This window comes from Boleophthalmus pectinirostris, unplaced genomic scaffold (genome assembly GCF_026225935.1).
Source record: "Boleophthalmus pectinirostris isolate CB_2022bp ecotype Guang Dong unplaced genomic scaffold, ASM2622593v1 HiC_scaffold_12, whole genome shotgun sequence".
NCBI classification, from domain to species: domain Eukaryota; kingdom Metazoa; phylum Chordata; class Actinopteri; order Gobiiformes; family Gobiidae; genus Boleophthalmus; species Boleophthalmus pectinirostris.
Window position 1 is genome coordinate 26,279,522 of NW_026571018.1, and position 25,378 is coordinate 26,304,899.

General features: G+C 37.9%; 1 protein-coding gene across 1 annotated transcript in view; it reads left to right on the forward strand.

Moving 5' to 3' along the window:
* The window catches only part of trpc4a (transient receptor potential cation channel, subfamily C, member 4a), a 78,325-nt gene extending 55,644 nt beyond the window's left edge, over positions 1 to 22,681 (forward strand). Inside the window, exons 4-15 of the mRNA XM_055148252.1 lie at positions 5,550 to 5,690; positions 6,198 to 6,374; positions 6,877 to 7,077; positions 15,245 to 15,590; positions 16,184 to 16,323; positions 16,419 to 16,619; positions 16,982 to 17,103; positions 17,785 to 17,980; positions 18,081 to 18,275; positions 19,291 to 19,332; positions 20,374 to 20,463; positions 22,082 to 22,681. Coding sequence (XP_055004227.1) covers positions 5,550 to 5,690; positions 6,198 to 6,374; positions 6,877 to 7,077; positions 15,245 to 15,590; positions 16,184 to 16,323; positions 16,419 to 16,619; positions 16,982 to 17,103; positions 17,785 to 17,980; positions 18,081 to 18,275; positions 19,291 to 19,332; positions 20,374 to 20,463; positions 22,082 to 22,681 — 2,451 coding nt within the window. The remainder of the gene's footprint in view (positions 1 to 5,549; positions 5,691 to 6,197; positions 6,375 to 6,876; positions 7,078 to 15,244; positions 15,591 to 16,183; positions 16,324 to 16,418; positions 16,620 to 16,981; positions 17,104 to 17,784; positions 17,981 to 18,080; positions 18,276 to 19,290; positions 19,333 to 20,373; positions 20,464 to 22,081) is intronic.
* Positions 22,682 to 25,378: the final 2,697 nt, after the last annotated feature.

The following is a 25,378-nucleotide window of genomic DNA, read 5'->3' on the forward strand; positions in this document are numbered from 1 at the left end:
AATATATCAGTCTGATATAGAGCTTGACTGTTTGCCACTTCTATGGCCACAGCTGCCCTGGGGCTGACTGACAGAAGCTTGACTGCCAGTCTGCACATACACACACTTACAATCACTCACTCACACACCACATTCATATACAAAGGGGAGTGAACTGTCTTATCCAAGCTTGGACCTGGGGTTAAACCACCAGTCTGAAAATGCCCTCTAATCCCTGCCATACATCATTATAATGTATTCCATCATGGAAAATGACTGCCTTGTGTTTGCTGACTAAATGACAAACACCCAAATAGTGTTCCGTGTTGGTCTGTAAATTTGTTGGAGTTATAGAGGATCTTGTAAGCTTCATGTTGCTGCCTACAGCTTGTTGTAGCACCCAAAATAATAGCCCTGTGTTATTGGCTGCAACAGAGGCTGATGCTTCAAAAAGCTGACTGAATTAGCTTTCGTCTGTCTTTTGTAGAAGCATAGATCTCATAAAAAGAACTGCACGAGTGTCTTCAGGATTGGGGTAAAACTTGTGAATTTGGTGATTCCTAAACAAATCCCTCCTTTGTGTTGTTGAGTGCTGCCTATTAAGCCACTTAATTATAGTCATCTAAAATAAATTGTGTAATTAATTTGGGATTGGTGCCCTTTAGCGTTGATAGCTCACTACTCAAGGAGAATTTGTTAAGCACTGATGTGTCTTATTAATCTGCATAACAGGAACAGAATTGGTACACACCATATTATGGAACATAGTTTAAAAAGGCGTAACTTAAAAAGTACACTGTGTTTAGTACAGATGCTCAGATAAACTAAGTCTATTGGCAACAGTAAGATAATACCAATCATAAAAAAAGCAGTACAATGCCAGAACCAAGTGTACTAAGTAGAAAAGTAGTTAAAAAGCAGCAAAGCAGCCTTACACAAGGCTAAAACACATTTTTAGTGAATGATGGCACTAATCACAATGACTCATGATTACTGCTGAAAAAGCAGCTACTTTAAATCAAATGTGCAGTGTGTTAAGCAATAATAGTTTGATAAAGTGGACCATTGATTCAATATATTGAATGTATGTCCCTGGACGTTCCCTGCAAGAGGCCTAGAGGATAAAAGGATATGTTGTAGTAAAAGAAAATCCCATTCAGTGGGTGTTGGAGAAGATGTTTTTGTTAACTGCTTTTTGTTTTGTTTTGTTTTGTTTTGTTCAATTAAAATTGCTTGTCAGAGTTAAGACTACAGAGAGTTAGATGGAGGCAGGTGTAGAAGAACTGAAAGCAGAAGAGAGACTTTTCATCATGACACCTGTTGGTGAGTGGGAGCCGTTTGAAGCAGGAAAAATGAGCAAGCACGAGTGAGTTTGACAAGGTCGTACAGCAGAGTACACCGGTCAGAGATCGACTGTAATCCTGCTGAGTTCTTCTTTGCTTTTTATTTGTTTGTGTCAAAAGAAAACTTTGTGTTTTCTTCTAATAAGACAAACATAACAAGAAAACACAAAGCTTTGTTATAAAAAGAGGACAAAATAAATTTCTAAACATATCTATCAAAAAGTGGAAGAGATGCTTTTGGAAAAATGTTCACTTGTGATTTTTCTGACAGTTAGTGGGATTGTGATTTTTGACTTGAGGTTTCAGCCCACACAGCACATTTTAAACTCATTAGTAGCATTTGAGAAAAAACTGACTTATGAACAACAAATTTACCATTTAGTTAAATTTATTGGTTTATTTTAACCCATGTGCAAACATATTCATTTCATAAAAGAAGAGATGCTTTACACCAGATTTAGCTGAAGAACATGTTTAGGTTTGTACAGAATAAAACCAGCACTAATATTTGAGCACTAATAATGATCATTCAAACTGTAATTAAGATTTTATTCCATTGAGTTAAATCTTGCGTCCCTAAACAGTCGAGCACATTCAAGCCTCTGTCTACTGAAGTGACAACCAGGCTTTATTCACAGAAGGCGTTTTAAAAAAATGTGCCACTTATTACGTAGTTATGAGATGAGCATGGTCCAGGTGTTTGATGGCACAATGGTGGACAGATAAATCTTGTTTATCTGTTCTGGATGTCGAGCTGGCTGGATATTTGTCAATCCGAAACACTTGGCTGTGGAATCCATCAGCCTGCACATTTCCTCTTTACCTAATGCGCTCGTAAGATAAAGCCTCCAGCCATCACATGAATGAAATGATGAAATAGATCACGCCAATGCAACTGAACCTCCAGAAGAAAGTGGCACTGATGTTATTAAATGAGAGGTCAGGAATGCACTTTATATCAGCTCTTGCTTTATGATTATAGAGATTTATTTTATATTGCATAGTCTTGTGCGTTTGCCATTTTGTGGGCTGCCTCTGAGACTTATTTGTTGTATTACTGCAGCTGCTCTGCCCTATTTGTTTCGAGTTTGGGGTTTGCGGAGTATAGATACGAATCTGGTAGACCGCACTGCGCTTCAAAAAATAAGTGCTTTTGGGTTACGCTTCAGCCCACATAGAACGCACATCAAGGCGGTTATGTAAGGGATTCCCTGTTAGATTTATATATAACGCAGACGACCTCATAGACATAATTATGCGCACAGTGGAGACTTGCAAATCAGTGCTTATTTTGCGATGTGTCATTCAAATGCTTGTTACTTTGTTACATTCTCGTATTGTTCAGGAATACCAGGGAGGTCTAGTGGGAACGCACGTAAAAGAGCTTTGTGCAAACAGAATCAAATCTCTCTGTCAACCTGCTATGCTGCCAGATGCTAATACTACATTTTTAATTAATATGCTAATGGTTGTGCTCTATTCAGACACGTGGAACAAATATATATTACATGTGTGAGTGGGCTGTGCACCGTTGAGCCATATCATTAGGACCACTTGCTTTGTGTTTCGCTATCCAAGTGTAATGGCCGCTTCTTTAATTTGAAACTGTAATTTAAAGCATCTACCTTACATGGATGAGTATGCATGCGTTACATTATGACTAATACGGCCTTAAATGATTTTTCTCCCCTCCCTCGTTAGAGCGCTATCATAACACAATCAGCATGCATCCCGCTAATGAAGGTTTGTCAAGGTGTTGTGTACAGTTTTATTGCAGTTCGTGTTTTTTGGGGATACTTCTTCTTTTTGGTTATTGTGTCAGTGGCATAAATTATAAAAAAAAAAAAGTTGTGTACAGTTTTGTAGCACGCTTTATATTTATGGAGATTTGTCATGTGGGAGCATGGGTGGTGTAGGGTTGTGGGCTGAACATTGTACAAAATCTTACAGCTGGAGTTTGAATAGAGGGATTTGAATAGGGCTCATGAGAGATCGCTAAATTACTGAAACATGCATGGATGACAAAAGACCTCAATTTTGCATTATACCCCCTCTTTTAAAAGGTGCTTTGGAGCAACATAATTACTGTTGTCGATAAATATTGGTATTTATTGTCAATCATTTTTTATGTGTGAACTTTTGTATTCCTTTTGCATTGCCTGTCTCTTTGGGGCTATTCCTCTCTTCCATTTAAACCAGCCATTTATAAACTTATACGGTACTCAAGCGTGTTCTTTTTTCTGCAGTGAGTGAACACAAATATTCACTTTGTGGTTTCTCTGCTCCACTGTTATCAAAGAGGAGCACATGAAGCCTGCGGTCCTGTGGAGGCCTGGGCTCTGGCCAAGCTGGTCTGATGTATATTGTGTGATGTCCCTCCCATTTCTCGCCTCTTAGATAATCTCTTTTTAGGCAAAACACGATAAATGGATGAGTGCCACTTTTGGGGGAAGAAGGTAAACCATCGGTGTAATTAGTGTCCCAATGATAAACCGTCTGTGGGTTAAATATTAATGAAGAGATGAAGGAGTGTCATTGCTCACTATAACAAGAATCTAGTTACTCCGAGTGCTATGGTGACATTGTTTCACTGCTGCTATTTCTGTAGCTGCCTTCAATAGACTTAGTCAAAGCTGGGGCATACTCTAATCTGCTGTTTTACTGACTCTGATGTATTGGCAGTATTATTGAGGTGATTGAGTACAAAGAAATAGGGTTGGCTCTACCTCTAGCCCAAGACAAATCTTCTTACTACCTGCCAAATCAAACATTCTACAAAATACAAATACAGGCATAACTCTATATTTGCCAGCCATTTTTTAGGCAGGAACCTTTTTAATATTTCAAAACAGTACAATCCTGTGATGACATTAACAAATCAGGAAGCAATTGGCAACAAAATAAAACAGGAATGTACACAATATGGCAATAAATATCTATCTATTATTCAATTACATTTTTAAAATATGCATTCTTACAGTTAGTAGAATGCATATTTTTCCCATTTTAAACTGTAGTGTGTTGACCTTATGTGCTTCTCTCCATAGAAATATGATTAAAGCAGACATTATGCAAAATTGATTTTTCAGAGCTTTTAACCATGTTACAGTTGTTTCCATTCTCATTTACTAAAAGTTGTATTTTGCTATCTTGATCTGCAGCTATCCTTAAGAGATACTAACAACTTCATGGCTCTTTGTTGTGTTTCTAAAATTAAATTCAGCTGACTTTTTTGGTGCTTATTGAGATTTAAAATGTGAAAATTATGACATAATGATCCCATAAAAATTATAACTACATAGCAGGTACAAGCACAACATGTCTCGTTTAATGCTATTCTGGGCAACATTCAACACATTTATCAATAACATCTACGGAGAGGGCTGGCAGACCCTCCATCAGAGAAGTTACGTGTGCCATTATAGACTTTAAGTTTAGGTCATCACAAAAATACATCCACATGAACCAGTCTAATCCCCTGTCTATCCAAACTCAAAAATCTTTGCTCATTTCTGCCCTCATTCACATTTATCACAAGCCCCAAATCCCTTATCTTAACACCCACCAACATGTCCTGTCCTGTTGCACCAGTCCTCTGTTCTCCCTTGCCCTTTGTCTGCTATTGTTTTAAGTACCTTATTTATGTCGTGTTGTGTTGTGTCCCTGGCCACCTGCCTTATCCATTGCACTGCTCTTGTTTTTCACTCCCTCAGGACCAAATCAGATATTATCCCTTCAATTAAAAGCGACCAATAGCCTGCGTTATTCCTATGGTGCACACTGCTGACTGACAAGGGAACAGCAGAGGAGCTTAAGCTGGAGTGGGTGATAAGACGCTGAGGTAGAATGAGTTTCGTTCCCTGCATGTTGATTCCCAGTGAAATCCTTGACATGTTACATTGTGTGTGGAATAAGGGGTGGTAGGATGCTGCGTATGGAAGTTCAAAAGGTGCTGATTCAATTCACGTTTCAACCCACAGCTGCAAAATGCCATGACAACGACTGATAGATTCATTTCAATGCAAAAGTCTCAGTTGAGGCGAGACTTTGTAACAAAACGAATTACTTCCTCTGATCAGTGTCGCTTAAACCTTGCAGACTAAAAAGACTAAAGTGGAAATATAGAGCGTCTCTCGATTGTGGGAAGAAAAACAAAACATTATTAAAGCAATACCTTTTTTGATTATCTCATGTATTATTATTGAAATTTCATTATTTCTTTTGCAGGTTCCTCCGATCTTATTGGACAAACAGTTCTCCGACTTCACCCCTGACATCACTCCTATCATCCTGGCAGCACACACCAACAACTACGAGATTATTAAGCTGCTGGTGCAGAAAGGTGTGTCCATGCCTCAGCCGCATGAGGTGAGAAACTGCTACTTTACCACTCAAGTACTCTAATAGTAACAGATATCAGCACTCTACCAGTTTAATGCTAAAATTCACTTTGGGATAGTAAATAAACATTGTAATATAAATACTAGGATATATTGTTATTGAATGAGCATTCAAGATTCAATTAAACATTTTTCTTTGAGTAATTTTATAGCAACAGCAATAATCATAACCATCATAACGGAAGAGAGAGCAATTTGGAGCTCACACAAAGTCAATAATGCAGGCTTACTCATCCGTTTGTGATAAAGCAACAGTGATATGAAGATGAGAAAACTGAGCAGTGCTGTGGCATAATGCAGCTCTTTAAAATTACACCCAAATCCATTGTTGCATCAGTTAGGAGCATATGCTATTTTAACCATAAAAACACACAAACATAAAATAAAGACACATAATTGGATTGGTGTGTAGCTGAGCGGAGCTGTGGTGAATGTTGTGTGCTCATTAAACCTGTGCTGCTGTTTGATGTTGCAGGTGCGCTGTAACTGTGTGGAGTGTGTCTCCAGTTCAGATGTGGACAGCCTGAGGCACTCGCGCTCTCGCCTCAACATCTACAAAGCCCTGTCCAGCCCCTCACTAATCGCCCTCTCCAGTGAGGACCCCTTCCTCACAGCCTTCAGACTGAGCTGGGAGCTACAGGAGCTCAGCAAGGTGAGAGTTCCACCGCGTCAGTGCTGACAAAGACATGACCTTTGATAAGTGCTTTATATGGTGAACTAAGGGTTTACCATATTACCAACATAAAAGAATATGTAAAATGATTCAAATCAGACCTCTAATGGTAATAGGTAACTGCCTCATTGAGCCTAAAACTATGCACCCAGGATTTATTAGCATAATATTTTCTACCCTGTATTGCCTGTAATTGTAGTTTAGAAAGTAGCTTCTGATTGCCATATATGGTTAGAGGGCAAACAGAATTGATGACACACAGTATTTGTGGTATGGTAGTGGACTGGCCCTGATTTGATATCTGGACTGGGTGAAGTCATTCTGTGTGGAATTTACAAGTTCTCCACCCACCAGTGCTGTAATGTCCCCAGATACACTCTGACCAAAACCTAGATCATCATATGGAAAATTTTCCCTATAGGCAGAATTGTCACTTAATTGTTCGTGAAAATAATAATGCTCACCTCACGTGTTGTTTTAGGTGGAGAATGAGTTCAAGTCGGAGTATGAGGAGCTGTCCCATCAGTGTAAACAATTTGCCAAAGACCTGCTGGACCAGACACGCAGCTCCAGAGAACTGGAGATGATCCTGAACTACAAAGACGATAACAACCTTCTGGAAGAAGAAGGCACCAATGACCTTGCACGGCTCAAACTGGCCATCAAGTACCACCAGAAAGAGGTAAGCACGCATCTGATGCTGTACTATCACAGGTCAAAGGATTATATTTACTTTATGTTATCATCAATAGCCATAGAGCCTAGAGTTCACTTGTTTTGTTACTCACTATTACCACGATGCATTAGTCTTATACGCATTTTGGAAACTTTTACAATGCAGTATTCACAAGTTCCCAGATCACACAAAATTGACTCTTGTGAATTAACTCTTTAAATCACCAAATACATGCCTGAAATTGTGTTTTGTTTCATTCGCATGTTTTTGAGTAACCCTTTATTATCAATCTTTATACATCTCGAAAGCTCAAAATTCTCAGTTCCACCTTAAAATGTGATGTTGTGGTAGTTTTCAAGTTAACAGCACCTTTTACCTTTTGTTCTGTGGAGACTGGAAATTCCAGGACTGAAATCATCCAAATGAAGGTGAAATGAAGGTGTGTGGAGGGCTTGTGTGTTCTGCATGTGATGAGGAAACAATATTATAACATACCTGTAGATAAGAAAATAGAGTAATATGGACCCTTTAATTACTGCACACGGTGGTAAACCTTCTAATAGTAAATGCTACAAGTTGAGTTAAGTGTTTTGTGTCTAATTGTTAGTTAGTGACATATTGTTGTAGACTGTTTTTCCTAAGGTGATATGCTGAACTATGTATCACCTTCAGATACTCTTTTGTTATTATTTTGACAAATAGGGCTCACAAAGTTTTGACAACACATAGTTAATCATGCTGGCTAATCAACAGCTAATTACAAACTCCCAATTAGATTTTTCAGTAGTGTTTGTGTTGCACCTGCTGCATATAGACTACACTCACTCCACATCAATATTTGTTTCAAGCATTTTCATAGGTGCCCATGACTGCTTCAGTACTCATGGTCAGGAATAACACAATGATTGCATACACATTGCATGCAGATTTTCTGATCTGTGTTATAATGTTGTTTCCTCATCACAAACACACCTGGAGTTGTGTTTTTTTCATTCACACATTTAACACAAACCCCTGCATATTTAGGCTGAGTTCTTCTCTCAAATAGAAAACTCTCTGTTCTAACTTGCGTTTTTAAACTCTGTACACCTTCACTAGAATCATTTGGATGATTTTAGCCCTGAAATTGCCGATCTTTACTGAATAAAAGTAAAAGATATTTTGAAAACTATCGCTTCATGATATCACAAGGGCTAACAGAGCATTTTGAGCTTTGGAGATGTAGACAGACTAACAATAAAGGGTTCCTGAAACATGAATGAAACAAAACACAACTCTGGGTATGTTTTCGATGAGATAACAACATTCTAACATTGCTTAAACCTCACAGGAGTCAATAATATAGGACCTTTAAGAGAAGTGTTCCCTGTTATCAGTGGTGTGTTTGTATCTTGGCTCATCTCCATAGGAACAGCCGTGATAACATTATACATGATGCATGAGTTGCTCTTGTCGCGTGTTCCCTGGTCTTCTCTGTTATAGCTGAAGGCACCTAGAGCTAGTAGCAGGGGGTTAAAGACATATTACACTGCACAATTGTTCCTCTGAATATAAAGGTGAGGAAGTGTGTGCATTACTCTCCAGAGGGACATATAATTCATCCTTCTCCTTTTGCTTGTAGCACTTTGTCTGAGCACATGCACTCCAGCACCACAGCCCTTTATTCTTCTATCTCCTGTGTTATAGCGTTGTGTGTGGTACAGGCTTGTTCAGTATGACACAATGGGGGCACAGTGCTTAAAAGTGTTGAGTAGATCTGGACATCATAAAAAATGTCTTTTTACAATACGAGTTGTACATATCCTTTTTCCCAAATTTGATCCTCTTCCCATTTTTAGATTTTATGTGAATGTCTCTCTCCTCATCAAACGTGTATCAGTCATACTTTTTATCTAGTCTTTGCTTTGTTCCTGTCCAGATTTAGTCTTTGTTAAGCTTTGATTCTGTAGTCCCTTTGTAGTTATTAAATCGACAGCACAATATCACACTTGCAATCTTATAATTGTCATCCACATGGTTCTACATATTGCTTGAATTTTCATGCTATCCCCACACTCATTGACAGACAGCCCTGTTTAACCAGATCTGTTTGTGATTAGCTGCACTTAATCCTTGAGTTTGTGTGTAGATTTGAACACACAGGCCTCAGGCTGGAGCAGCTCCTCAGGCCAGGCCTGCGGCTGTCTTCATTATCCACTCTGCTCATTCATTACACACCAGCCTTCGATCACACACAGACAAAGATGGAGGACTGTGTCTCTGATAGCTAAAAACCCCTCCAGCTGCCCTTTTCAAAGACAAATGACCCCAGCACACAGACTTGGGGGCAGTCCAGAATAAGCTCTCGACCTGCTCCTCCTGTAGTGGAGTTAAGTGCAACATAAGTCCACATTATCTGTCTGTGTCAAACTGTAGACTGACTGCATAATATTAGGGAAATATATGAATATTGTGGTATAAACAGTTAAATGTTAACCCACCAACCCAAAAGTCAACAGTCTGGTCCAAGCTCTGACCAGTGTGGTGTGTATTTATGGCAATGGTGCAGATTGCAGTCTTGCTGCTGTCAGCTGTCCCAGGACAGCTGTGGCTATAGAAGTACCTTACTATTACTATATATTAAATGAATACCACAATGTCAGGTTGTTTGAGTGTTCAAAAAGAACAATATAACTCAGACATTGTTATAGCAGTGTATTTGAAATTTGAATGACATTTGTGGCTATTTTTTAAACAACAATGATGAATAAAAAGACAATTTTCAACAAACGTATTGGCATTTAGCACTTATGCATACAACCTCTATAACCTTGCCAAGAATCAAAGCAAAACATCACTCATTTTAATTACTTTACAGAACAAAGACTAAACCACAATTAAAACTAATTGTGGACTACATTTATATTACAGTTCATTCAATTCAATTTTACAGTGTATTTTTAATCATCTTTCAATCTTTCATACAGTGGAAGTTAACTTTAATTAACTTTTATCTCACAAATGCTATTTTCTGGATTGCATTTCATGTCTCCAGAATTGCATTACACTCTGCTCCAATAGTGAAGACTTGAATTATCTGAGAGCTGAAAGTCCCAACAGCAGATGACGATAATGATTCTAGTTGTTTCTTATAGGCCCTGTGTGACATGTGAGCAGTCTAATTACAGAGATGTACAATGCCATTCACTGTGATTGCTTTGTGCATGTGACAGACAGCCTTTGGTTCAGACATGGTCCATCTCCTGTGATGCGTTCAGGGTTAAGTGGACATTTAGGTGCTGGCAAAAGCCTGTTGTCAGTTTTCGCACAGAGCTATTATTGCTGGGTGTTTTCCTGAGAGGCGAGGGTCGACCCATTGTCAGACACTGGAGAGCAGGTAATTATTGTGACTCCACATGCATTCAGCCACTGGTGATGAAGCTGTATGTTTTTAACCTTGCCTTGTTTTGTGCAGCTCTGCTCTTGATCACTGGCCCTATGAAAGAACACAAATCTATTTAGCTTTTACACAAACCCACTTGTGATAGTAACGGCAAACCACTGCAGTAAAAATACACAGATTTGAGATTTAAATATCTGACCTCAGGAGTTGCAACTGTATTGTAACATTGTATTCACTTTCAAATTGTTATTGTTTGTTTGTTTATGCAAATCATAAAATCAAGGTTCAAGGTTCTTTATTTGTCATTCAAGCATCCGAGAGAAACACAAGACAGAGCTAAATTTGTTCCTTTAGGCCCTGTGGTTTAAGTGATAAGAACAATACAAATAAATAAGCAATATTTAAAAAGAGCTTTTAACACTTCCAATAAACAAGTACAAGATAGTGGCAAGATAGAGTGGCAGCCTAAGCAGGAAGTCAGTGTTCACTGTTCATATCATCACCATAACTACAGTTTAGAAGAAACATTTGATGTCTGTCGCTCTGGCGTGCATGGGCATCCTCTGAAAAAAAAAATTAAATTCAGGCTTTTTTAATGCAAAAACAAACAAACAAAAAAACAAAACAAATGCATTCTTGCTGTGAGCCGGCTCTCCTCTCCAAAGATGTGACATGTAACTTGGCCAGGTGGCAGGTGGAGGCCCATCATCCAAATAGTTACACAGTGCACTTTTTAAACTGAATGGGTCAAAGTAAACTAAAATAATGTTTGATGAGTGAAAAGATTATTATAATTAGCAGATTAGCAGTTTTCTGTGTGTTTTGCAGCTTGTTTTGCAATCTATGTGTGCATAAACAATATGGACAGTCTAAATGGAAATCTCCACAGGCATTTTATCTGAAGAGCTGCACTGCTCACGGAGAGATGGGCTCTGATGCAGCGTGAAACCAAATCAGATAAAGCTGATCAGTAACTCACACAATCGGCCATTATCCTCCCAAAGGATTTACACATGAAGAATGGGCCTCGGTGAACTGGGTGTAAATCCTTATTCCTGAGGGGTGCTGGGGTGATGTGTGATAGAATAGTTTGACATTGCCCCCTTGTGATCCTCATCAAAACTGCATCTGGGTTGAAAGTTTTATGTTGTCTTTATGAGCTCTGAAATGGATACATATTTGTGTAATGTGCAATAACATTTTGCTCACAGTTGGGTGTGAGAAAAACAGTCATTGCTTATTTGAAGTGTTAAAAACCCAATCAAGTCAAGCATACTGCATAATCTTGCCGTTAGCTGTATAAATCAGTATTTTAATTATTCATGATTCTCCTTTGAACACACAGCTTTGTAGGTTCAGTGAAGAAATTCAAACGAAATCACATTGTTAAAAATGACCATATCTTTACAACATATGTATTTAATGTTGCAACTGCAGTGTAATTGCAGGTTTAATGGAAAAGTAATTATGCTTTTAGTTAAAAACAATGTAAAATTAAATATAATAAAATATGCAAATTTTAGGTATTAAATAATCTGAGAGAAGCATAACTCATTTGAAGAGAAATTAGTTGACTTCTCCTTGGATTCAATCTGCAATTTCCTCTCTCAATTTGTAACTGGATGTTTTGGAATATAGTTTACAAAATGCAACCTCTATATATTAAAATAAGTTATGTTATCTCCGGTTTGGAGCAGAGCTACACCAAACTCACAGCTCCTCCTATCTCCCACCCTGTTCATAGCTCCCGCTCCCTTCCTCTCCATCATCTCATTTAGTGCCCCAAACCAGTCCTCGATATCACTTTGTCAAATATGGGTTGTCTACTATGATGTCTTTGTGTATAATAAAGTCATATTTACTCTGTATTCTGACATTGTGGTCCTGCGCTGTTTTAGTGGACTCACCGGTGTCACCTGTAGTATTCTGTGTGTACATTTTTGGAGTTGTGAGTTCTATAGTGAGTTGTCAGTTCTATAGCAGACTTGGAGCAGGTCTTTTGTGTGTTTAAAACTGCTGGGAAGACTTGGATCCACAGACAGGAGAGGGACTGCCCCAGGCCCTTCACCCAGAGATCGCCTCCTCTCTCTCCGTTTTTTAGGACAGTTTTAACTTGACATTGGCAACATTGTACACACACTACAAACTAGACCAGAAAGAGACTGAGAGCTTATGTAAACAACACCTCAGGCTGCTCTGGTCTGTCACTGCTGCAGCCATTTGTAAAAAACAATGTGGCAGAAGAGAAGTGTTTTCTCTCCTTCACTGTAATATGAACTGACTACTTGCTGAAAGACACTCAAGCAGTTTACATCCAAGTGGCTAAAACTAAAAGTATATCAAGCACAATTTGTCTGTCAGATATATGTAAATAATGTTGATCGCGCTTGCCACATGGATGGCTATTACAGAGACAATAAAAACAGTTTTATAGGTGTATGTGGGTAATGGTGGCAACAAGTTATTATAGCACTGCTTTTAGGAACTACTTCTCAAGAGGTTTGTGCAACCAAATGTAAACAAATCTTATGAGATCAGTTTCTACTTGTGTGCCCAATCTTGTGGCAATCGTATTTCCTCATCCCTATAATTTAAGTATCTATATGCTTTCATTTAATCTTTAAAGTATGTAATATTAGCACAAACATATTTTGTAACTGTGAGGAATTATCTTTTATGTCTTATAATTATATCTTATTAGCCCAGTGTTTTATGCTGATTAAAAGATCTAGAAGCTTAAGTGGCTCTTACTGAGTGTTTGCTTTTGAAATCACAGTCATCTCCTCATTCAATATCTGCAGCTGTAATGTGCCAGTGGATTTTTCCATTTCAGAAGTTTTATGTTTATCAAAGCTTGGGTACTCAACATCTTCTTCTAAACAAGTGCATTTGGTTTTGTTTCCACCATAATCTGGAATACTGCTTTCTGAAAATCAAAATCAAAATTCAAAAATCAATCAGTAACTTTTGTATCATCCACTCTGGAGAAAAACATAGAAATCTTCCCTATCGCTTACCTTCTGCGTGTTTTTCACAAACAAAAATACTCTCCATTTTCAATAAAACAGGCTGAAGTATGCCTGTGGGCGTCACCATGTTTGATTTGGTTTGCTTGGACACTTTGTCTTCCACATAGTCCTTAATGCCGCACTGTCACTGGTCCGCCCACTGCTGGGCAAATTTGGATCTTATAGCGGGAGTAACTCAAGATGGATTCTCTTGAGTTCAAGAATCCATCTTGTTTGTGAGGGATTTATATACCCACTTCCTCCTTTCACATTTTGAAAGGGTGAATTTATGTTTTGATGAAAGTATTGAGTATTGAATTTTCTTTTGCTTATGAACCTACCTGGATGACTGAGGGATTATATAAAGAAAAGTACTGAAGATTAAAGTGAAATTAGTGTGATGGGTAAGAAATAGCAAAAGAAGAGTTTGAATGAGTTTAGGGAAGTTTTTCACCAGGAATAAGTAAGTAAAATAAAGCAATTTTGAGTTTAGGCAGAATATGATTAGTAGATGATAAAACTGCAGCTCCTGTGTTCCTATTTGTAGTGGAGGTGAATAGGGTTGAACTGGCAACAGATGATGCCACTACTTCAGCCAAAACTGTTGAGAATGATAAAGATGGTCCATTTAGAGGTTAGGGACTTAATTATTAGACAACATCTGGATATATTTATTTATTACCTGTTGAAGCATCTATGTGAATTGTGGATAGAGGATGTATTTTCTCTTTTGCTATTTTTATCCTTCAGTAAAGTTATTTGAGTCAATCCAAAACTTTGGTGAAGACCACTGCTGTTATGATATTGGGTTATACAAAAATACAATACATTGAATTTAAATGTACTCCAACCTTAAAACCAAATTGAACAAACCGTAGTCATGGCAAATATTTATTTATTTATATTATAGTTTTTACCAGTAAATATGTTTTCCCTTCACTTCTAAAATCCTTTCTAAGTTTTGAGGGGATATTGTTATTAAGTGTATGTAAATTTGAGCTGTCGACTCCAGACTGACGCAGACTAGGATCTGGGGTTTCCATGGTGACGGGCAGCAGAGTTGGTGAATTGGCAGCGGCTGTTACCGGTCAACACCGCGCCTTTAATGAGTTCTCACCGTGAGATTTCACACGATTTTTGGGATGCACTCAGGTGTTACTGCAAAGGAATGACATCTTACTGAACCCATCTTGATCATAATCTTCATATATTCATAGAGCAGATTATAATACAGCCTGGGTTCATTTAGGATTATTAAATAAGATTTAAATTTTAGGGAAAGACCCATTCACCCATGTGTATGTGACTGAGTGAGTTTACAGTATACAGTGGTCAGAGAGGCCGATGTTTCCAATAGAAGTAGACTGGTAGGCTGATAGTTTCGCCTTTTAGTATATGTAGATATTGGTCTTCAGGATCCAACATTGGACAATATTTGGTTCTGGTGCTAAATGCCTGACTGGAGATGAGCTTTGTGTGAACACTGCTCTCTTTTAAGTGTGTTGCATAACAGGGTTGTGGATGTCTAAACATCACTGCTGATATTATTTAATTTAATTATAGTTTTATTATGTGTAAAGCCATACAATGTAAAGACACTGACTGAGCTTATAGTTCCATATCCTACAATTTGGGGAAAAATATTCAAATTGGCACAAAATACTGGCCTCACAATACATAATATTTACTTCACAGATCAACCTCTAGATGCATCATCATTACTGCTTATGAGAGACTAATCACCCTTCTCTCTCTCCACCCCCTCCTGCTGTTCATGCTGTAGTTTGTGGCCCAACCCAACTGTCAGCAGCTCCTAGCCTCTAGATGGTACGATGAGTTTCCAGGCTGGAGGAGGCGCCACTGGGCGGGGAAGCTCATCACGTGTGTCTTCATCGGTCTGCTCTTCCCGCTGTTCGCCCTGTGCTACCTCATCGCTCCCAAGAGCCGCTACGGACTCTTCATCCGGAAACCCTTCATAAAGTTCATCTGCCACACCTCATCCTACCTGACCTTCCTGTTCCTGCTGCTGCTGGCCTCTCAGCACATCGTCACCACCGAGCAGGACCGCCAGGACCGGCAGGGGCCCCCGCCCACTACTGTGGAGTGGATGATCCTGCCCTGGGTCCTGGGTCAGTATTTAGGGTAAAAGGGGCTACATGGCATGATTGATGCCATATCATAAAACATATAGAGAGAAAGTATAGAGAAAGAAAGTTTATATCCAACACACAGCAAAATACAGTAAATGAGGAAGATGATAATAAAAAAGCAACTTCAGTTATTCAATTTTATTAATAATAATGTTATTTCTGCATCCAATTTTAAATTAAATCATGAAGTAGCAGTAATTTTGTACTATAGCCTCAGTGTTGTGAGAAAGGTTTTCCAGTAATGTTTCAATTGAATATTAATTATTCAGACAGATTTTTTTTATTTTTAAAATTTTAAAATAAAAATAAAAAATTTAAATAATTGATTAAAGTTAGAGACGCCTCTGCCTGAATCTCCCAAGTTGACATTTTACAAAAGAAAACGCTCCACTTCTCCTAAAGTGTTTTAACTGACATTTACAACTGATTACTCTAAAATGATGACTGCCAAGCTCAACTGCTCTGCACCTTTTATATCTCATAGTTTCTTTTCTTTTACTCAATTATCTCTCTCTCTCTTTTTGTACGCCAAAATGCACCTACATTTACACTTATAATAATGTGTATTTCAGGGTTTATCTGGGCTGAGATCAAGCAGATGTGGGATGGAGGATTTCAGGACTACATCCATGACTGGTGGAACCTCATGGACTTTGTCATGAACTCTTTGTATTTAGCCACAATATCCCTCAAGATCGTAGCCTACACCAAAGTAAGACACCAGCACTACTGGCACTTACACACAAACGTTTTTCATGTGGAAAAGGAGAATGATTGTATATATTTGTCACATATTTTCTCATTCAGTACAGTGGCAGCAAACCTAGAAACCAGTGGGAGATGTGGCACCCGACTTTGGTGGCGGAGGCAGTGTTTGCGATCGCTAACATTTTCAGCTCTCTGCGCCTCATCTCACTGTTCACAGCCAACTCACACCTGGGGCCTCTGCAGATCTCACTGGGCAGAATGCTGCTGGATATCCTCAAGTTCCTCTTCATCTACTGTCTGGTAAACAGCAAAGAGAAACTTGACTGACAGATCTCAAAATACCATATTAACCTGTTTTCTCTCTATAACACAGACTTAAATTTAAATATTTATTCTGCCAGGAGCAAACATTTGCATATTTCATGAAGTGGGCCTGTTTTTAATCCACTTTTAACTTGAATGCTTGGGGATATTGTGCAGTAATTAGCAGCATATCTCACTGGCATAGTCCTCCTATATTGCTTTCAACAAGGCTATAGAATATTTTATTGACCAATTACACACTAAGCACAACAAAGTTAGGTCCAGTATTTTCATAAACTTACTGTACCATTAAAATATTGATACAACTATATACACACTGAATAAGCTCTTCTTTGCAGGTATTACTGGCCTTTGCCAATGGGCTGAATCAGCTGTACTTTTACTATGAGACCAGAGCTGAAGACGAGAAGGGGAAGTGTAAAGGGATCCGCTGTGTGCAGCAGAACAACGCCTTCTCCACGTCAGTTCACTTTCCATTTAGCATGAATTACTTTTATCTTTTAAATTACATTCATAATAAAGTCACCAGTTATCTATGCTATTAATGCTTTGAATTAAACCTATTTTTTTCATCAGAATATATCATATCTGTAACTAATTCATTCCTCTGGAATTAGTTACAGATTAGTTACAGATATGCAATTTCCCCACTGACAAGAAAGATCACTAGAATAGAGCAAAAATAGAATAGAAATATGCAGTATGTTTTACATACAAAATTACCAAGATGTCCACAGAAAAATAAAATACACATGCAAGTTAGCATTTTAGAAAATACTTTTAGTAAGTTAAACAAATGAAAATGCTAAATTAAAAATATAGTATGGTTAAAGGTCAGAGAATATAGTCAGTCAGTAAGTTAGCTGATAGCATTCCTAACCCATGTAATGCAGGGACCACAGTTTACCTGGTGTTATTATAATATATATTATATAACTCTATATAAACAGAGTTAGGGATGAACGCATCAGTGAGACAAAAAGTCAAACATACATTCCTCATTTTTCATTCTAACAGCAATATAATCACCAGATGTAATGAGTTTTTCAGACAATATTCATGAGCCAGTTGTTCTACTTTTAACAGCGACATGGTGCTAACACCTCATCTAAATCATCTGTTTTTTGTTTCATTTTTACAGTTTATTTGAGACTCTGCAATCCCTTTTCTGGTCTATTTTTGGTCTCATAAACCTCTATGTGACAAATGTGAAACCGGACCACCAGTTCACAGAATTTGTTGGTGCCACAATGTTCGGTACTTACAACGTCATCTCTTTGGTGGTGCTTCTGAATATGCTGATCGCCATGATGAACAACTCATACCAGCACATCGCAGTAAGCCCACATCAAAGACCATTCGATGAATAGATAAAGCCTTTATGCTATTCTGTGTTGTTGGCAGCCCTGTTTTTGAACCTTCTCTTTTATATTTCAGGATCACGCGGATATCGAGTGGAAGTTTGCCAGGACAAAACTGTGGATGAGTTACTTTGAAGAAGGAGCCACTCTGCCTGCACCTTTCAACATTATTCCCAGCCCCAAGTCCTTCTGGTATCTCATGTGCTGGACCAAGAGGCAGATTTGCAAGAGGACCAGATCCAGGAGGCCGGAGACCCTGGGGACACTGGGGGTAGGTGCCTCACAGTCTAGTTTGTTTTGATTTGTAATAGTAATATTATGAAGTTTCAACAAGAAAAATGGACAAAACAAGTGAGATGGAGCAGTGGTTATGAAACTCAGGGACTTCAGGAACTTAATAGCAAGTTGGTCTCTTGCTATTTGTGTTGTCTTGATATATTGCTTGTTGAGCAGTCTGTTGGTTTGTTTGTTTGCTTGTTTTTAGTCCTGTTTTTGTTTTTTAGTCCTAGGTAGTTAAGGTTTAGTGTTTTGATCTTATTATTTATTATATATTATGTCCTCAATTAATTGTATTTGATCTACAGTATCTATGAATACTTGCATTTGTGCCACCAAATATAAACTTCTTCAAGATTTTTCGGAAAACAATGCTCCTATACAATATATGGCAGCAGATATGTTTAGATCAGTGCCAATGATTTTTCAAGTGACCTGATCCCTTGAATAAAGGTAGAGAAGGTAGAGAAGACAAATTACTGTTTTTTTTAGTTTAGTTTAGTTTTTATTTTTTAGTTTAGTTTAGTTAGTTTATCATCTGCAGTCCCTGGGCAAGTTAACAAACAAATAAAATACATCCAAATATCCATCCATTTATAGTCAAACCACATTTTATTTCAAAACATCACCATCCACATTTCCATATTCAACATTTAAAATTGCGCATGTAATGATTATTTACCATGTGCAAATATAAGAGGAGATTTTTAATGTGGCTCACACTAGATTGATAAGTGTTGCGCTCTGAACTGACTTCTGCACATCAATCTAGGACGACTCTCGCCTGTCAGATAAACCTTACAACAAGAGTCTCTGAAGATTCATTCTCATGAGTTTGTGAACTCACAAATATCACGAGAATCCATCTGTCTGTGCAAGGTTAGGATTTTTAGCCTGTTTGGAGCTTGTATGAGAATGCTGTTAGTGCAAACCTGAGTTCAGGGAGTCTGCGGTCTTGAGTAGTATGGACCTGGCTGGATTGTCTTGTATATTTACTGTTGTTTTTGCAGAGACGTGCAGCGGATAATGTACGAATAAACCATCAGTATCAGGTAAGTCTTGCATAGCGGCACATTGATCCATCCACAGTTGGTTTCACTGTATCTCTTTGTTTGTGCTAAAGAAAGTTACAGATCAAAATACTCCTGTCTTTTGGTTGTCACTCTGCATTTGAATTCCCTGACAGTCGATACAAAGCATTAGTGCTGCACCATACAATAGGCCTAAAATTACACTCAGTGGGGTATTTTTGCATGTTCTTTCTGCAAAGAAATCTATTTGTCCCAACCAGTGGGGGGTTGTCAAAGTGGCTTTAGAAGAAATGTAGACTTGAGATGTTTTTTCTCCTGAAAGTGGATTTCTGTTCTGGCTCACTGACTTAGGCTTTAGTGGAGCACTTTGTCACTATTAAGAGATACTTACTCGGGTCAGTCTCACTGGGTACACTGATATGGTTAGAATAAAATCTTCAATCCCATGATATGTAAAATGGACTCTTGTGAGCTTTAAGCCATGTTATAATACTGTCTCCTCAAAACCAACCGGAGTTGTATTTTTGAGTGTAGTCAGTCTACATCTCCAATGCTCAAAATGCTCTTTTCCAATTTGTGATGTCATGTAGTGGTAGTAGTAACAGCTACCTTTTACCTGTAGTTCAGTAGAGATTGGCAATTCCAGAGCAAAAATGATGGCGTTTAAAAACACAGTGTATATCCTGTTATATATCCTATTACCAACTGAAATCACACAGTGGAACAGTGTTTTCTGTTTGAGAGAAGAACTCAGCCTAAATATGCAGGGTTTGTGTGTTAAACATGTGTGAATGAAACGGCGCACAGCTCCAGTTATGTTTTTGATGATGAAACAGAAAATAGTAAAATATGGGACCTTAAAAATTCTTTTTGTCTTTGCGGCATTAGTATGCCATTTATCATAATTTTCTTGTCAGAACCGGCACAGGGGTGAACAACCAGACAGAAATCAGATTGCTCACATAAAACAGTTTACATGACAACACCAGAAATCCTTAAGTGATCAGATTTTAGGAGTATGTGTGTGAACATAGTCACTGTTTCTGTCTTTTGCTGGTGTAGGAGGTACTGAGGAATCTGGTGAAGCGATATGTGGCCGCGATGATCAGAGACGCCAAGACAGAAGAGGGCCTGACAGAGGAGAACTTCAAGGTACATGCTCAGTTTTTGCAGAACAAAGTGGAATTATGTAAGCAGACCCTGGCACTGAGCTTACAGATAAAAATATACAACACTGCTGCAATCTGAATGCTCTCAAGTTTTGAACGAAACCCATACAAGCATGAAGTGATTTTGCGTTTATATTGTGCATTGTGACTATAGGCCAAAGGAATGTTAACTTGAATTATTAATGCTTATTATTCTGTTTATGTATCTACCCATAGTGTTCCCTGTTGGACCTCCTTAAATTATGATGAGCCCTTTCCCCAAGACGACTATATGGGATATTTCAAGATACAGCAGTAAAATTTTGGCTGATCACACATCTAGTCTATGCATAGTTCCCCTAACCTTGATTGAGTCCTGGTTTTATCTAGTGTTAGTTCTGGCTTAGTTTAAATTTGGTTTAGTGTGGGCTGTTCTCTTAGTTTGTGGCCACTGTTCTGGAAAAAACATTTTATTTTTAATGATAATGATGGCCAATTACTACTGCCAGTTACAAGGTAGTTAAAACCCCAACAACCTAGCAATATCTTAGAAAGCTAAGAGGCCAGTGAATAAAAAGGTAAACAGAGAAAAGGATTAATGAACAGAGAAAAAGATTAATCAACAGATTCCTACATCAGTGCTTAATACATCAAGTTGTTTTCCATATATTATTTTACACTATTAAAAACATAATGATGCGATACATTTGCTCCTCAGACACAGTCCTTTATCACAAAAGTTATAAGTATCACAATCATAAAAAAAAAAAAAAACTCTTCACAACTCATTAAAACTAATGAATCTTTCTTTCTCTTTGTGGCCCTTCTGTGTGAAGTGAAGTGAAGCATTTTAGGCCTACTTTATATTCACTATTTTAGAATCCTTGATCAAGATGGTGTCCCCTGATTCCCCAAAATGGAATAATTTATTGGACATTTAAGGGGTTGCTCACAAATGTCCTGGTCTGGTCCTGGTTTGATCCGGGTTAAAGGTTGTATATAACTTAAAATTGACTTTAAGCTATGTTATAATTTTGTTACCTCATCATACTTGGAGTTGTGTTTTGTTTCATTCACACATGTTTGAGTAATCCTTTATTATTCATCTGTCTGCATCTCCAAAGCTCAGAATGCTCTGTTCCACCTTGTGATGTCATGAAGTGATAATTTTCAAAGCCTGAAATTACCAAAATGATTCTAGTGAAGATGTATGGAGTTTTAAAACACAGTGGAGCACTTCCTGTATTACCACATCACAGGGTGGAACTGAGTGTTTTCTGTTTGAGAGAAGAACTCTGCCTAATTATGCAGGGTTTGTGTGAATGAAACAAAACACAACTCCAGTATGTTTTGATGAGGAAACAACATTATAACATAGATCAGAAAACAGTGTAATATGTGCTCTTTCAGTCCTGACTGGTCCAGTTTTAGTTTTGGTTTAGTCCTAGTGTAGTCCAGATTTTATTTTAGGGTTAATTCCTATTTTGATATGAGTGCAAACTTGTGAATGTGTGAGCTCATCCTTAAAAAAAAAGTCTACAATTGAATTAAGGAGGTAACAAAAAAGCCCCCAAAAAAAAGTCACCATAAAATTTGACATGTGTGATTTCTTATGACTCCAGGAGCTGAAACAGGACATCTCCAGTTTCCGTTATGAGGTAATGGGGATGATGAAGACTGGTATACCCGCTCTGCCTGTTGCTAAAGCCGGCTGCAGCTCCATGGACTCCAGCCTGGCATATCCCAACGCATCTCTCAAAGTCTCCTCCCAGACCAAACCCAAAATAAACCGCTTCAAAATGGCTGCTTCTATCCTTAAGCAGTGCTGCGCCTCTTCGCCAAGACCACCAGAAGCCTCCAACGGTCTCCCCAATGGATTGTTACCACTCGGTGCTACTGAAGACACAGGAGAGAGGAAAACTGACTTTAGCTTGTTCCAAAAGAGACACAGGGGCAGCGGTTTGGACGATACAGCCAGTTCTGGTGGGGAAACGTCCAGGAAAATGTACTCTTTATCAGAGGAGGATGGGGAATCTGGGAGCTCGGATGTAGAAGAGACTAATTCAAAGTTATCAGCGGACAGTAGTGTGAGCAGACCTCTCTTGGAGCACTGTAAGGAGGAGGAGTCATGTATGAGTGAGCATATAACTGAGAGCACAGAAGAGGAGGATTGTGGGAAAAGTGAGGAGACAGAGGACACCATGGAAACGACTATAATGTAATGAAGCATGTTCTGGGACAGTCTAAGCAGATTTGTTTAAGCTTTTCTTTTTCAATACTGCGTTTACATGTAGCACCAATAATGCTTTGGTTTACCGGAAGAAACTTTTGGAATGAATGAAAAGTCACCTTCAATTGAAAAGGTTGGGGCATACAAGGAAATGGAAACTGTTTGTACATCACATAAAACTACATTTTATTCACATTAGCATCAGCGATTCATCATTTCTAGATTTAGCTATTAGCGTGAGACATGAATTTGATGTGAGATTAAAATGTGGTTTTATGATATTTGGAAACTGCATTCTGTCTTATACTGTATTCTACACATTGTACAAACTCAAAATTATTAGCTGTAATTTTGCAGTACTGGGAAGCTTTCTTGAAGGATGTAACTTTTAATTTATTGCCACTCTATTTAACTCATATAACTTATTTATAACTTTTCATCTGTGAACAGAGGTTGACTGGACCTCAGATTTTTAAATTCAAAACAACAGTGTGGAGAGAGAGGCTGACAATCACATGGTTCAGGAAGGATTATTCATTTCTGTGGCATTATTGTTGAAAGAGTCTTATACTTTTAAACTATGGGTCAGCTTTGATCTTCAGAGACTCAGGGAGGCAGTGGGTTTGTCAGACTTACTGTACGAGTGCTTCAGTGGAGTTATTGCAGTGACAAATGAAGCTGTGTATGTGGCAAATATATAATACAGATTCATTTCACACAAAAAAATCAAATATACCTGAAATGTCTATTAATCTTTCTGATATACTCCAGTAACATTATGACCATTGAAAGTGAATGACACACAAGTATTTATACATGACCCCGGTTTGTGTTTGGGGTAAACTGTAATGGGGAGACTTTGCTGAAGTGTTGATACAAAGTGAAATAAAGAAGATTTGAATGTGTGGACAACTAGGTCAGAATATTTAGCAGCAGCTTTTGTGAAGTGCTATTGTGTTGATGCACAACATGAAAATATACAAGAAAGTAGTGCTGTCACAAAAATTTCACTACTAAGGAAAATAGTAATTAAAAAAAAAAAGAAAACGACAAAAGAATGTAGTTGTCATCACATAATTTATTTGATATTACCATGTAGTTTAATACTAATTCTAAACAGATCCATCAGGCCTATGTTATATTATAATTATATAACTAAATTTTCGTATTTTCAGTATCAGCACGTCAAATGAGTATGATACTAGTTTTAGTACTGATCTCCCTTACCCAACAAGGAAGGACCTGTCCATTCGCTCACAGATGGTTATAATGTTACACCTGATTGTTATATGTCCTCTCTTCTGCATTGGCCTTTCTACCTCCCGAAATGTCCAGTTTTTATCCCTGTTTCTTTCTCCTGAGCAATATGTATTGTTTTGGTCGACTCTCTGCCTTACTCTGTCTGTCTCAGCACTTTAAACTTTACGCCGGCATGCAGTCCTCAAAGACTCAACCCTTCACTGTTTTTCTATGCAAAAACCTAGGATTGTGATTGCTACTGTTAGGTCAACTATTTAAGATTTCAACTTAAGGCATTATATTTAAAGGTAGAGTGGCCTGCCTAGAACATATTATTCGTGGTTTATCTACTGCTCAGCTCAACAATAAAATGTTATTTTCATCAGAACTGCATTTATTGTTTAATTGAATCTTTCTACTGATAAAGTATAAGCCATGGTTTAGTTTATATAATCATTCATATTCCTATGTGGGATAGTCTAGTCACGGTATTTAAAATGCGCCATGTATCTTTTCTGGGGTCTATTTTCCTATGAGACCTGCAATATTAAATTTGAATATCTGAAGTGAGCAGAGAAAAAAAAAACACAAATTCTTCAGTCATGTTTTGTCTGAGCTCTTCAAGATGAAACCTTTATTTTCTTTGAAGTTTTCTGCGTCTTTCTCTTTGTCATTTGCCTCTGCAGCACTCAACTCAGCAGTTTTATATACGCACTGAATAAGTGACCAGGCATCTGAAAGCAGATGAAATATTCAGCACATGATGAAACTGTGTGTGTGATCAAAAGACTCAGAGCGCAGTGCTCATAGGGTGAGCATGGAGCTTTTAACTAGGCCGCTGCAGGGTGTCACAGGGAAAATACAACATCAGGTTTGAAAGTGTTAAACATGAGACATGGGACTTCAGTTTGTATTTTATTTATCTGATTTATCTGATTTTGAGATGTGGCTTTTATATATATATATAAAAAAGGAAGCAGATCTCATTATTGACATTATCACATACTGTATCTCCATCAATCTCAGATCTACATCAAACTTGGCAATGGCATTTTGATTCCACTAGGGGGAGGTGCTGTTACAGAGAGCATGCATATGTGCGCTCCAAGCTCCTGTTTTGTGCTCTGTCAAGGGTTTTGACGCTCAATTCTGCAAAAAAGGTAAAAAAAAAAAAAAAAAAAAAGTTGTTTATTTCTTTATTTATTAAAAGATGGTGACATGGTATAACATAATATAACATTTAGAAAATAAAAACAGACTGCATTACAATGACATGTATCTATCTGCCATCGTTCCCTCAAGTTTTCAGTGGCAGCATACTGTATTTTGCAAAAGTAACAGTTGTCAGTTTAGGTAGGCTATAGATAATAAACTATGTTGTTCATGCTTTTATTTATATTGTAGCCTGTAGTTTTGAGGTAACTAAGAAAATGTATTCGTATTTTCTAAC